A 13485-nucleotide genomic window follows, 5' to 3' on the forward strand; every position below is an offset into this window, starting at 1 on the left:
CTTCCTACATTTCTTTTATAAAAGTAGCAGGTAGGCATTTCAGTCCCTTTTTGTTCTTACCAAAAATAAAAAAATAAGGATGGCAATATGCTGTAGACCCTCTTCGTAAGAGATTCAAAAATGCTTTGCCCAAATCACCTTTCATTTTAGGTGAGGAGATTAATGTAGAACAGCTTCAGTCTGTTCTGCTCTCATTTTTGCCTAGTATTGTTTTTTAAATCCGTCTTGTGAGAGTTAATTTTTTTTCTTTTTTATTGTATAGTTTTGATTGTATAGATCTTGGTGTTTTCTGTTTGTGACTGTACTTAAGCACATGAAAGTATTTACGAGCATGCATCCTTTAAACAGGCGGTCAGTCTGACCAGGGCTATGGCTCGAAGGATGAGCTCGTAAAGGAGGATGCAGACATCCACGTATCGGAAGAGCACATGCCACAGGAACTGACAGCCACAGAACTGCACATTGAAGGTGAGTGCTGGTGTTTGTGGGCTTTGTGTACAAGAATGTTCCGATCGTTTTACTTTATGTAATGATTACAGCAATAATTCTCAGGAATTTAAGGCCTGATTCATAGATTGACTCTGATAGTCTTTATGGTTGAAATTGTAGCGACTTTAGAAAGTTTATAGATCATCCTTTATCCATTGGCAAAGTTACATTGATAACTTTTTGACAAAACTAGGACTAAACTTTGTCCTACTTTGATCTTGAACTCCATTTCTCCTACTTCTGTCTTTAGAGTCTTGGGACAACAGGCATGCCAGTCACCAAGCCCACCAATAAGACCACACTTGATCTGTTAAATTGATATTTATTGTTCTTCTCCCCTCCCAACTCTGAACCTGAGGATTATTCCCAGGGTCGTAGAAGATAAACAGTTTACATATCCAGGCCCTGAGGTTCCTTTGATTTTTTTTTTTTAAAGGGGTTTTTATTAGAACATTTTTGGGTGTCTCCAAGTATATAGTTTGCATGGTAGTTTAAAAATAAATATAATTGGTTTTCCAAGTTTTTTCAGGACTCTTTGAGGTAGAGAACATCTGTTATAATCCTTTTATGAATCTGTGAGGAGTATTTTGGTTTATGGCAATAGATTTTTCCTGTTCTCTTACTCAAATGTATATTTTCCTTTATTATAATACTTACCTTATGCTCTAGAGTTATTAATAAGCTACTTGACAATTAAAGAAATAGAAGTCAAGGCCAAGGGTTAATTGACTCACTAAGAAATGCTCAGGTCCAGATTATTAAATGCTAGAATAAAACAGTTAGTCAGGGCTGGAGAGATGGCTCAGTGGTTAAGAGCACTGGCTGCTCTTCCAGAGGTCCTGAGTAAGTCCCAGCAACCACATGGTGGCTCACAACCACCTATAATGAGATCTCTTGTCCTCTTCTGGCCTGTAGGCATACATGCAGGCAGAACTCTGTATACATAATGAATAAATCTTTTAAAAAAATTTAGTCAGTATTCTTGGTATTTACGGCATACAATAAGTCAATGAGTAATCATACACATCCCTACCTGATGAAAGATTAGATCCATACCTAAAAATCTCTGTTTTTTGATCATTATTGTTAAAGTCAGAACAATAACATCCAAATACTTTCTTTCAGAGGAGTCTGACCTATCTACCATTGTCCCAAAACACTCGCAACCTACTCCAGAACCTCAGAGTCCTACTGAGCCTCCTGCATGGGGCAGCAGTATTGTGAAAGTCCCATCCGGGTTATTTGATACCAACAATAGGACAAGTAGTACTGGTGAGTAGAAAGCATTGTTTCCACCATGCTCAGTTAGAGTGTCTTTAATGATATTATTTCTCTTGACTTATTACAGTGGATGTACTAGGAAGCCATGATTGAGTCTGAATTCCATAAGTGAGCTAAAGTAAAGTTAAAGTTTGTAACTTAAAGGGATAGCTTGAGAGCTTTACACAGCGGCACATACAAAAAAAGTACTATGGAGTAATTTAAAGCAGATGTGAGAAAATATGTAAGTTATATGAAAATACAGTACCATTTTATGTAAGGGAGTTGAGTGTTGGTATGTTGGTAGTCACCTGATAAAACTTTCTGAAGTACAGGTATGAGGTGTTTACTAACTTGGTGTGCTTTTTTGCCTTAGTACCTCATCTATTTGGTCGTTCCTTTTCATGATAGATAATGGGAGTACTGGAGGGTCTCTGTTGTGCTTGTCAAGAACAGAAGCAGTGATTTGATAAGACCCCAGCACTGAGGAGGCAGAGACAGGTGGATCTCTGAATTTGAGGCCAGTCTGGTCTACATAGTACAGCCAGGACTATACAGAGGGATCTTGTCTCGAATGAATGGACGGACGGACGGACGGACGGGATTGAGGCCAAGGCAGAGTTGGTGTAGAGCCCAGGCTGATTCTGACCTTGCGGTGATCCTTTAGTTTTCACCCCTGCCCCATGATCACAGACGTGATCACTACTGCTCCTGACTTGGGAGAATGTACCACTATCTTAGAAGATTTATTCCATGAAGAAAGGGAGAGGCAGTGAGAGGGCCTTGGTATTGTGTCAGTCAGTTTTATTTTAAGTTGGAAATAAGCTGTTCAAACAAGCCGGAACAACAGTAAGAGCCTAAATAACCACAGAGACCTGAGAAAGGTGTCAAAGCAGGCATAACTATAGAGTGTTGTAGTTAACTATAGAGTAGGTTACTTGAACTCCCCCAAAAGCCTTTTCTAAAAGTCTCTCAATGGGTAAAGCCTAACTGTCAAGCTGGACAACCTGAGTTCAATCCCTGAGACACACATGGTGGAAGGGGAGAACTGACTCCCACAAGTTACTCTTTGATGAGTGTGCCCCTGACCACACACAGCAAAAATAAATGAATAAAAAGTTAAAATGAAAAAATAATCCTTGGGGTTGGGGATTTAGCTCAGTGGTAGAGCGCAAGGCCCTGGGTTTGGTCCCCAGCTCCAAAAAAAAAAAAAAAGAAAAGAAAAAAAATAATCCTTTTTGAATTTTTCAAAGAACAAATTAAGTATAAATTATTTTTAAAAGAAACAGTTTACAAATATGTGAAACACAGTCAATAGTTAATTAGACCAGTTTGAAAGATTAAAAGTATATTATATAAAAGGCAACTTTTTCCTTCAAAGCTTCTAGATCATTATACTCTTAAAAACAAATAAGCAAATAAAACAGAAACAAAAAACTAAACTAAAGCTAACATAGTGCCACACCTCTTTTAATCTTAGCACTTGGCAGGCAGATCTCTGATGTTAGGGCCAGCCTGGTCTAAATAATGTGTTCCAGGATAGACCCTGTCTTGAAATATCACCCCATTCACCTCCAAAATAGGAACACCAACCAGTTATGGTAGTGGACACTTTTAAAGCCAGCACCTAAAGACAGAGGCAGGTGGATCTCTGTGAGTTCAAGGCCAGGCAGGACTACACAATGAGACCCTACCCTCCCACACCCCTCAGGAAAATGCAGGTAAAGGTGCTACAACCCCAGTTCAACTTTCTGGATCCATGTTGTGGAAGGAGAGATCCAACTCCTACAGGTTGTCTTCTGATGCCACGTGTGTACTGTGGCTGGCACATTTAAATACACATATGAGCTCCCATGCACCCACTCCAATAAATAAAGTAGTAAGTTGGAAAAACAACAAATTCAGATGTGAGTGGGTGATATTTTAGTTGAGAGAATACACTGCAGATTGCAGCTTACATATGACGGCAGAAATGTCTAAGACTGGAGTTGCCACATGATGAGTTTGACTGAGGGTCTTCTTAGATTGCAGATTACCTACTTCTCTTTGTGTTCTTGGGTTGTAAAGGCCTGGGTGTGGTAGAACGTGTTTGTAATCCTAGAACTTGGGAGACAGGTAGGATGAGAGATCAAAGACAGGTCTCTGGATTCTTTTCCATAAGTATCATAATCCATTCATAAGAATGTTACTGTTATGCCCTAATTATCTCCTGTATTCAGATTTTAGACTTAAGTCTTTATTTTTCCAGGTTTTATGTTTTGGGGGTTTTTGTTTTTGTTTTTTGTTTGTCTGTTTGTTTTTTTGAGATAGTTGCACTGTGCAGCTAGCTTAGGATTCCTTATGTAGCACAGACTAACCTTAAACTCAAGATCCTCCTGTTTTGCTTCCCCAGTGTTAAATTTTTAAACTTTATTTCATTATTGTTGAGTGGGTTGAATGTGCCATAGTGCATATGTGGAGGTTAGAGGACAACTTTGTGGGGTTGATTCTCTCCTTCACCTCTGTACAGGGTTTGAAGATCACACTCAGATTGGCAGGCTTGTGTGGCAAGTGCTTCTGCCTGCTAAGTCATCTCAACAGCCCTCTGGTTGTTAGAGACAGGGCCTTGAACTTGCTGTGTGTTACAGAAGATAGACTGGAACTCCTGATCCTCCTGTCTCAGCCACCTGTGTGCTGGTGGCTAAAATTTAAACCTAAAATTACAGACATGCAACCATGTTGGACTTAAATGCTAAATTATAATAACATGGAGCTGGAGAGATGGTCTGCCATTTAGAGCACCGACTTCAGTTGCAGGGCATCCTCTTTGGATATACTGAGGTACCAGGCATACACGCTGTACAGGCATACATATCATGCATATAAAACATCCATATACATAAAATAAGTTTGTTCATATATGTTTATAAACTTATATGTGTACATATAAACGTATATGTGTATATATATATGCACATATGCATATACATACAGTTCACTTAAATAGAGGAAATGAAAAATTGTATGGTAACAAAGAATTTAAAAAAACTTGCATTCTGGAGAAGTGGCTCAGTGGCTAAGAGCATTTGCTGTTCTTGCAGAGAGAAGCTGGTTTCAATTTCTAGCACTCATGTGCTTCCCTTATGGTTGTAATTCCCCAACCATCCAGAACTTCAGTTCCAGGAGATCTGACACCCTCTTCTGGCCTCCATGGGTACTACATACATGTTTTGTACTTAAATAGACATAGGCAGAACATTAATTCATACTCACAAAATGAACCTAACAAAGTTTTTAATTAACCAAAAAAAAAAAAAAAAAAAGACAGAGTAGCAGGGCTGTGGTGGTTCATGAGTTTAACTCTAGTACTCAGGAAGCAGAGGCAGATGGATCTCTGATTTCTAGACCAGCCTGGTCTATAGAGTTGGTTCTAAGACAGCCAGGGCCACACAGTGAAACCCTGTCTCAAGAAACAAAAACAAGCAAACAAAAAGACCACTTGTTTCCCTAAAGCAGTTGTTGCTTCTTCAGACTTTTTGCATGCTTTTGTTTACCTGATCTAATGGTTCAGCCTGGTTTAGTTGCCATTGTTTTTGTAGTACCTTATATAGTTAATAACTAGCATTCACATATTTGTTCAAATGTCAAATATAAAATTCACTTAAGATTTCATCAACCATCAAGGATTTTTCTATTTTCTTTTTTAATTTGAAGCAATCCTCTTACTTTAATATAGTAATGCTTTGGCTGTAACAAATGTGTAATATCTCCATAATTACCAACTTGTTTTATATAGAGTAGGTCTCTTCTCCACCCCCTCTATGTGTGCAGAGTTATTAAATCCAAATCTTTTTCTCTTTTTAAGCTGAGTAAGTGCTTTACCACTTAGCTATATCCCCAGACTCCTGGCGAGTGTTTGCAGAATTGAATAGATGAAAGTTAAACTAGAAGAGAATTTTTCTTTTTGAGTTTGGTATTTAACTCAGAGTATTTTTCCTAAATTGACTATTAAAATATAAGAAGAATAGTTGTATGTTGACAAAGGTAAGCAGTGCAGGCATATCCAGCATGGACTGCATGGTGTGTTTTCATAGGCATGCTGTGCACAGAGGAGGAGGGTAGATATTACCTGTAAGAGGCAGGCTTGGATAGGTTTGGGCTGTACTTGTTCTGCAACACTTTATGTAGCTTCTAGATGAAAACCAGGCATTTTAATTGCTAGACCCCTTGGGAGATGCTGCTTTTATACCCTCCAGATTCTCTGTAGTCTTGCTCTCAGTATAATGAGAACAATAATCACTTTGCTACTTTGGAAAGTAGTTATGTTTCACTTTGATATATTGCTGCCCCCTTTAGGTAGTTCTTCAAATGCGCTATTTTCTACTCAAGCTCCAGTCGAGGATGCAGTCTTCGGTGAGGCTACTAATTTCAAGAAGAGTGGTGATAGAGGAGAAAAAAGACAGAAGCATTTTCCAGAGAGGAGCTGTAGCTTTAGTTCTGAAAGTCGAGCGGGGATGCTGCTTAAGAAGAGCAGTTTGGATCTCAATTCCAGTGAAATGGCCATCATGATGGGAGCTGATGCCAAGATCCTCACAGCAGCACTGACATGTCCTAAGACTTCTCCGCTTCACGTCGCAAGAACTCATAGCTTCGAGAACGTTAACTGTCATCTAGCTGACAATAGGACTCGTGTGTCCGAAGGCATCTGGGATTCTGAGCATAGATCATCTCCTGTGCTAGAGATGCTGGAGGAAAGCCAGGAGCTCCTGGAACCTGTGGTTGGTGATACTGTGGCAGAGACTGCAGTAGAGATGTCATTTAACAATGTACAAAGTAACAGTAACAGTAACCAGTCCAGAGACACAAAAGCAGGATCCCAAGATACAGTGAATAAGAGGAGCAGTTCCTATACTACTGGGAAAGCCATTGAGAGGGAAGATGTTGAAACTGGACTAGATCCTTTGTCTCTTTTAGCCACTGAATGTGTAGAAAAAACTTCTGATTCCGAAGATAAGTTATTTTCTCCAGTAATTTCACGTAATCTGGCTGATGAAATTGAAAGTTACATGAACCTAAAGAGTCCGCTAGGTAGTAAATCTTCTAGTATGGAATTGCATGGAGAGGGGAACCAAGAACCTGGCTCTCCTGCTTTGTTTACTCACCCTTTAGAAAGGAGATCGAGTCTACCTTCAGCACAAGACAGTACTGAGATTGAGAAGAGCCCCCCTGCAGTGTCCAGGTCTAAAACGCTGACTGGGCGTTTCAAGCCACAGACTCCTTACCGCACTTACAAAGACCGGTCCACTTCCTTATCAGCATTAGTCCGTTCTTCACCAAACAGCTCTCTGGGTTCTGTAGTAAATTCTCTATCAGGGCTAAAGTTGGACAATATACTCTCAGGGCCCAAGATAGATGTCCTAAAATCTAGTATGAAACAAGCAGCAACAGTAGCCAGTAAGATGTGGGTGGCTGTAGCGTCTGCCTACAGCTACTCAGATGATGAGGTAAGAATACTGTACTGTGTAGGCCGTCTGTGTAGGATGCTTGTAGTGCTTTACTGTATATGCGCATGTTTGTGTTTGCATAATATAGGGGTTTCTGCTAAGGGTAGTTTTATATTTTAAAAACTTTATTCATGTTCTGTTTTATAAAGTGACTTAAATGATGTAAAAATACAGTGTCAGAATTGCCAGGTATGGTGGCACTCAACTATAATCCCAGCACTTGGGAAGTAAAGGCATGAAGATCAGAGGCTCAAGGTCATCCTTCACTATGTGTTTGAGACCAGTATGGATTACATGAGTCTTAAAAAGGAAAAATAGGAGGCTGGAGAGATGGCCCTGTGGTTAAGAGCACTAGCTGTTCTTCCAGAGGACCTGGGTTCAATTCCTGGTACTACATGGCAGCTCACAACCATATGTAACTCCAGTTCCAGAGGATCTTATATGATCTGACCTCCTCATGTGGTGTACACAGGTAGTGCAGAAATATATCCCATGAACATAAAATAAAAAAATAAATGTAAATAAAAATGAACAAGTAAAAACATTAGAATCACTTTATAATTCCATAATAAGTCTAAATTAAAACTTGAAAGTACTGATAGTGTTTGAAATTATAACATCATCATTGTTATATATACATAACATTTTACTTTCTCTTCTGGGGTTTTTAGAGATGGGAAGGTAACTGTGCAGACCAGGCAGGCTTTAGTCTTATTCTCTTCCCTCCTCAGCCTCTTCAGCATTGGTTTTGCTCGTGTCTGCCACCCCACTTTCCATGGGCACTTCCATTTTTCATAGCTTTTTGCCTTTGTTACCTCCTTACTATATACCAAGTCTCCTTGCAGCTGAAAATGTTGTGAATAGACTAAATCATTATTTTCTTTTTGTGAAAATACAAATAGGAAAACTAATTATAGAAAAAAAGTTGTAATTTCTCCTTCATGTTCACAGAATTGTTTGGTACATGAGTATTTTAAGATAATATGACTCCAGATTGCTAAAGCCCTCTGGTGTAAAGTCAGCCAAAACAAAAATGGCAAAGACAGTAAAGAAGCTGGAAAATAAGCTGGATAAATAAGACTTATTGAGGAAAAGCTTCTAGGAAAGGTACTCATTGAATAAAAAGTGCAGGATTACAACAACAAACTGACATTTGCCTGTACAGTACTAGGGCCTTTGCACATGCTAGGTTAGCTTTAAACCTTCTGCATTCTTTCTTAGCCTTTGTACTTAAAGAGCTTTATAAGATCAGTCCATACACAGAATAACTTCAAAAGTGTTCATCCAAGGCTTGAGATTTGGCTTACTTGGTAGAGTGCCAGCTTTATATAGAAGGCCCTTGATTTTTCCCCTCCTTGAGTTGTAGTGGATAGGAGTAGGGGTGAGGAGGTAGCTTACTTAGCATTATGATAAAGAACAGAATGAATCATTTTATTTCTGAAATGTTTTCTGACTTTTAGAAAGGATTTTTTTCATGGCCATTTGAACTTGGACTCTATAACTGTATACAGTCTCGTAAAGAATCAATGTATTTGGGGTGCTTAATTAAGCAATAGGGGATTTACTAATTATGTAATATGTAAGTGAATGATTAGTTCACCTAGGGCAGATAGTAGGTGACCTTGTGAGGGGACAGTTTTTGAGCACCCATCCAGGTATGTCACTTCTTGAATGTCTTAAGACTGGAAATTTCATAAGTCAGTGAGATAACTTGACAGTTTTGAAAAGACATAGGGGTTATTTGCTTTAAGATACAAAATTTCAATCAATCTGAAAGGAGTAAAGTGAATCCATTTCCATTGCAGAAGATATTACTTATGATGCAAGGTTTTATTCTTTTTAATTATAGGAAGAACCTAATAAAGATTATAGTTTCCCAGCTGGCCTAGAAGATCATCATATACTGGGGGAGAGTCTGTCGCCTACTACAAGTATCTCAGGGTTGGTTCCCAGTGAACTTACCCAGAGCAGCACCAGCCTCGGCAGTAGTAGCAGCAGTGGAGATGTTGGGAAATCGCAGTGTCCAACAGGTATGGGAACGTTTGTTCTCTCGCCTTCTGGTTTTGCGTGTTGTTTATGTATCTGTGGTGCTGGAGATTGGACTGGGGCCTATACATATGGGCAGCAGTGCTACCACTTAGCTACACTCTCATTCAGTTTCCACTATACCCCATGTATATGTTTTACTCTGACTTTATGATATCCAAGTATTATTACCATGTGCTGTCAACTGAACCACTTAGGAATCCCCTCCCTTCTATTTCCCCACTCCTTCTTCCCTTCCTCCTCCGAAACTGAATTTGTGGAATGCGGCCTTGGGAGTATGTATTTTTTTTAACTTGTTCTCTGGGTAAATCAGTGATTGAAATAGATTTTAAGGATCTCTGAGAATACAATTACAATTTCAAGACAGAGAAGTATCACCTCTATTATTAAGCCTTTTATCTATATTTCTTCTGATTCTTTTTTTTTTATAATTATTTCAATCTATAATTGATGGAAGCCTACAAATGCAGAAGGAAGACCACAAGATAAAAACAAGTTCTAAATAATTGTGCGAAGGGGAAGGAAAAGAGCAATGCCATTGTGAAATTATGAAAGATAATTTTTTCCTTTTTTTTGGATATTTTATGTATTTATATTTCAAATGTTATCCCCTTCCCTGGTTCTCCTCTCTCACATTCCCTCTCCCCTGATTCTATGAGGATGCTCCCTCTCCTCCCCGCCCTGGCATTCCCCCACACTGGAGTATGGAGCCTTCACAAGACCAAGGACTTCTACTGATGCCAGACAGTGCCATCCTCTGCTACATATGCAGCTGGAGCCATGGGTCCCTCCATGTGTACTCTTTGGTCGGTGGTTTAGTCCCTGGGAGTTCTGAGGTGTCTGGTTGGTTAATATTGTTGTTCTTCCTCTGGGGTTGCAAACCCTTTCAGCCCCTTCAGTCCTTTCCCTAACTCCTCCATTGTAGTCCCCATGCTCAGTCTGATGGTTGACTTCAAGTGTCTGCATCTGTATCAGTAGGGCTCTGGCAGAGCCTCTCAAGAGGCATCCATTTCAGGCTCCTCTTAGCAAGCACTTCTTGGCATCAGCAGTAGTGACTGGGTTTGGTGTCTGTATATGGGATGGATCCCCAGGTGGGGCAGTCTCTGGATGGCCTTTCCTTCAGTCTCTGCTCCACTCTTTGTCCCTGTATTCCCTTTAGACAGGAGCAATCCTGGGTTAAAATTTTGAGAAGGGTGGGTGGTCCCATCCTTGCCTAACCTCTGGGTATGGTCTCTACAGGTTCTCCCTCCCCTTTGTTGGGTGGGCGTTTCAGTTAATCTCATCCCCACTGGGTCCTGGGAGCCTCTTGCTTTCCTGCCATCTGGGACTTGCTGGTGGCTGCCCCGGTTCCCACCGCTATTCCCTATTACTACCCGCAATTCCCCATCACCATTCCCTATCACTACCCGCAGTTCTCATCACTATTCCCTATCACTACCCGCAGTTCCCATCACTAATCCCTAGTAATACCCGCAGTTCCCCATCGCTATTCCCTATTACTACATACCTCTGTTCAAATTCCTGGCCCTCTGAATATCATCCCCTCTCCGCTCATACCAAATCTTGCCCCACTTTTTCCCCTTCTCCTCCTTTCTTCCTTCCAAGTCCCTCCTACCTCCTACCTCCTGTGAGTATTTTGTTCCCCCTTCTAAGAGGGACTGAAGCATCTGTACTTTGGTCTTCCTTCTTCTTGGGCTTCATATCGTCTGTGAGTTGTATCATAGATATTCTGAGCTTTTTGCCTAATCCACTTATCAGTGAGTATATACCATCTGCGTCCTTTTGTGACTGGGTTACCTCACTCAGAATGATATTTTCTAGTTCCATCCATTTACCTAAGAATTTTATGAAGTCATTGTTTGTTGTTGTTGTTTTTATCTTTTTTTAAAAAAAAATTTGTTTATTATGTATAAGTACACTGTAGCTATCTTCAGACACACCAGAAGAGGGCATTAGATCTGATTACAGATGGTTGTGAGCTACCATGTGGTTGCTGGGATTTAAACTCAGGACCTCTGGAAGAGTCTTAACCACTGAGTCATCTCTCTAACCTGAAGTCATTGTTTTTGATAGCTAAGTAGTATATGTACTCCATTGTGCAGATGTACCACATTTCTGTATCCATTCCTCTGTTGAAGGGCATCTGGGTTCTTTCCAGCTTCTGGCTATTATAAATAAGGCTGCTATGAACATAGTGGAGCTTGTGTCCTTGTTATATGTTGGAGCATCTTTTGACTATATGTGCCCAGGAGTGGTTTAGCTGGGTTCTCAGGTAGTACTATGTTCAATTTTCTGAGGAACTGCCAGAGTGGTTGTAGCAGCTTGCAATCCCACCAACAGTTCCTCTTTGTCCATTTCCTCACCAGCATCAACTGTCACTGAGTTTTTGATCTTAGCCATTCTGACTGGTGTGAGGTGGAATCTCAGGGTTGTTTTGATTTGCATTTCCATGATGACTAAGGATGTTGAACATTTCTTTAGGTACTTTTGGACCATTAGACATTTCCTTAGTTGAGAATTCTTTGTTTAGCTCTGTACTCCATTTTTAATAGGATTATTTGGTTCTCTGGAGTCTACCTTCTTAAGTTCTTTGTATCTATTAGATATTAGCCCTCTATTGGATGTAGATCTTTTACAAATCTGTTGGCTGCTGTTTTGACTTAAGGACAGTGTCCTTTACCTTACAGAAGCTTTGCAATTTTATGAGGTCCCATTTGTCGATTCTTGATCTTAGAACATAAGCCATTGGTGTTCTGTTCAAGAAATTTCTGTTCCAGGCTCTTCCCCACTTTTTCTTCTATTAGTTTGAGTGTATCTGATTTTATGTGGAGGTCCTTGATCTACTTGGACTTGAGCTTTGTACAGGGTGATAAGTATGGATCGATCTGCATTCTTCTACATGCTGACCTCCAGTTGAATCAGCACCATTTGTTGAAAATGCTGTCTTTTATGTCTTCCCAGAAGGCTGCCTTCTGTGCTAGTTCCTCTTTATTCTGCTGCAGGAAGGCAAAAGGATTTAGGTCAATACTTCAACTCCTGGAAGAAAAGTCTTGTTAGTACATACATGAACCAAGTGTAGTTCTGTTCAGGTCTGACATCTTAGCCTAGGGTCTTGTATCCCTGGTGTGGTGGAAAACCCTTATTTCTTCCTTACTCAGTTCCTGTATACCAACCTGCCTGTCTCTGTATTTTTTCACTATGGCTCTATAATACTGCTTGAGGTCAGGGATGGTGATTCCCCCAGAAGTTCTTTTGTTTTTGAGTATAGTTTTTGCTATCCTGGGTTTTTTGTTATTTCAAATGAATTTTCAAATTGCTTTTTCTAACACTATGAAGAATTGAGTTGAAATTTTGATGGGGATTGCATTGAATCTGTAGATTGCTTTTGGCAAGATGGCCATTTTTACAATATTAATCCTACCAATTCAGGAGCACGGGAGATCTTTCCATCTTCTGAGATCTTTTTCAATTTCTTTCTTCAGAGACTTGAAGTTCTTGTCATACAAATCTTTCACTTGCCTGGTTAAAGTCACACCAAGGTACTTTATATTATTTGTGACTATTGTGAAGTGTGTTGTTTCTCAGCCTGTTTATCCTTTCAGTAGAGGAAGGCTACTGACTTGTTTATTTTATATCCAGCCACCTTGCTGAAGTTGTTTATCAGCCTTAGTAGCTCTCTGGTGGAACTTTTGTATACTATCATATCATCTGCAAATAGTGATATTTTGACTTCTTCCTTTCTAATTTGTATCCTTTTGACCTCCTTTTGTTGTCTAATTGCTCTGGCTAGGACTTTAAGTACTGTGTTGAATAAGTAGGGAGAGAGTGGGTAGCCTTGTATAGTCCCTGATTTTAGTGGAATTGCTTCAAGTTTCTCTCCATTTAGTTTGATGTTAGCTACTGGTTTGCTGTATATGGCTTTTACTATGTTTAGGTATGGGCCTTGAATTCCTGTTCTTTCCAGGACTTTTTCATGAAGGAGTGTTGAATTTTGTCAAATGCTTTCTCAGCATCTAATGAAATGATCATGTGGTTTTTATCTTTGAGTTTGTTTACATAGTGGATTACGTTGATGGTTTTCCGTATATTAAACCATCCCTGCATCCCTAGGATGAAGCCTACTTGGTCATGATGGATAATTGTTTTGATGTGTTCTTGGATTCGGTTTTCAAGAATTTTATTGAGTATTTTTGCCTTGATATTCATA

At 39.7% G+C, this 13485-nt stretch overlaps 1 protein-coding gene across 3 annotated transcripts in view; it reads left to right on the top strand.

Annotated features, from left to right (window-relative positions):
* Window positions 1-13485, top strand: part of Dennd4c (DENN domain containing 4C) — a 97015-nt gene that overhangs the window by 61911 nt on the left and 21619 nt on the right. For all 3 annotated transcript variants that reach the window (XM_087549041.1, NM_001427785.1, XM_087549042.1), the window contains 4 exon segments: window positions 349-468; window positions 1615-1761; window positions 6085-7232; window positions 9082-9262. In XM_087549041.1, the coding sequence (XP_087405167.1) occupies window positions 349-468; window positions 1615-1761; window positions 6085-7232; window positions 9082-9262 (1596 nt within the window).

The sequence above is a fragment of the Rattus norvegicus genome, chromosome 5, assembly GCF_021556685.1.
Source record: "Rattus norvegicus strain SHRSP/BbbUtx chromosome 5, alternate assembly SHRSP_T2T, whole genome shotgun sequence".
In the NCBI taxonomy this organism is placed as follows: domain Eukaryota; kingdom Metazoa; phylum Chordata; class Mammalia; order Rodentia; family Muridae; genus Rattus; species Rattus norvegicus.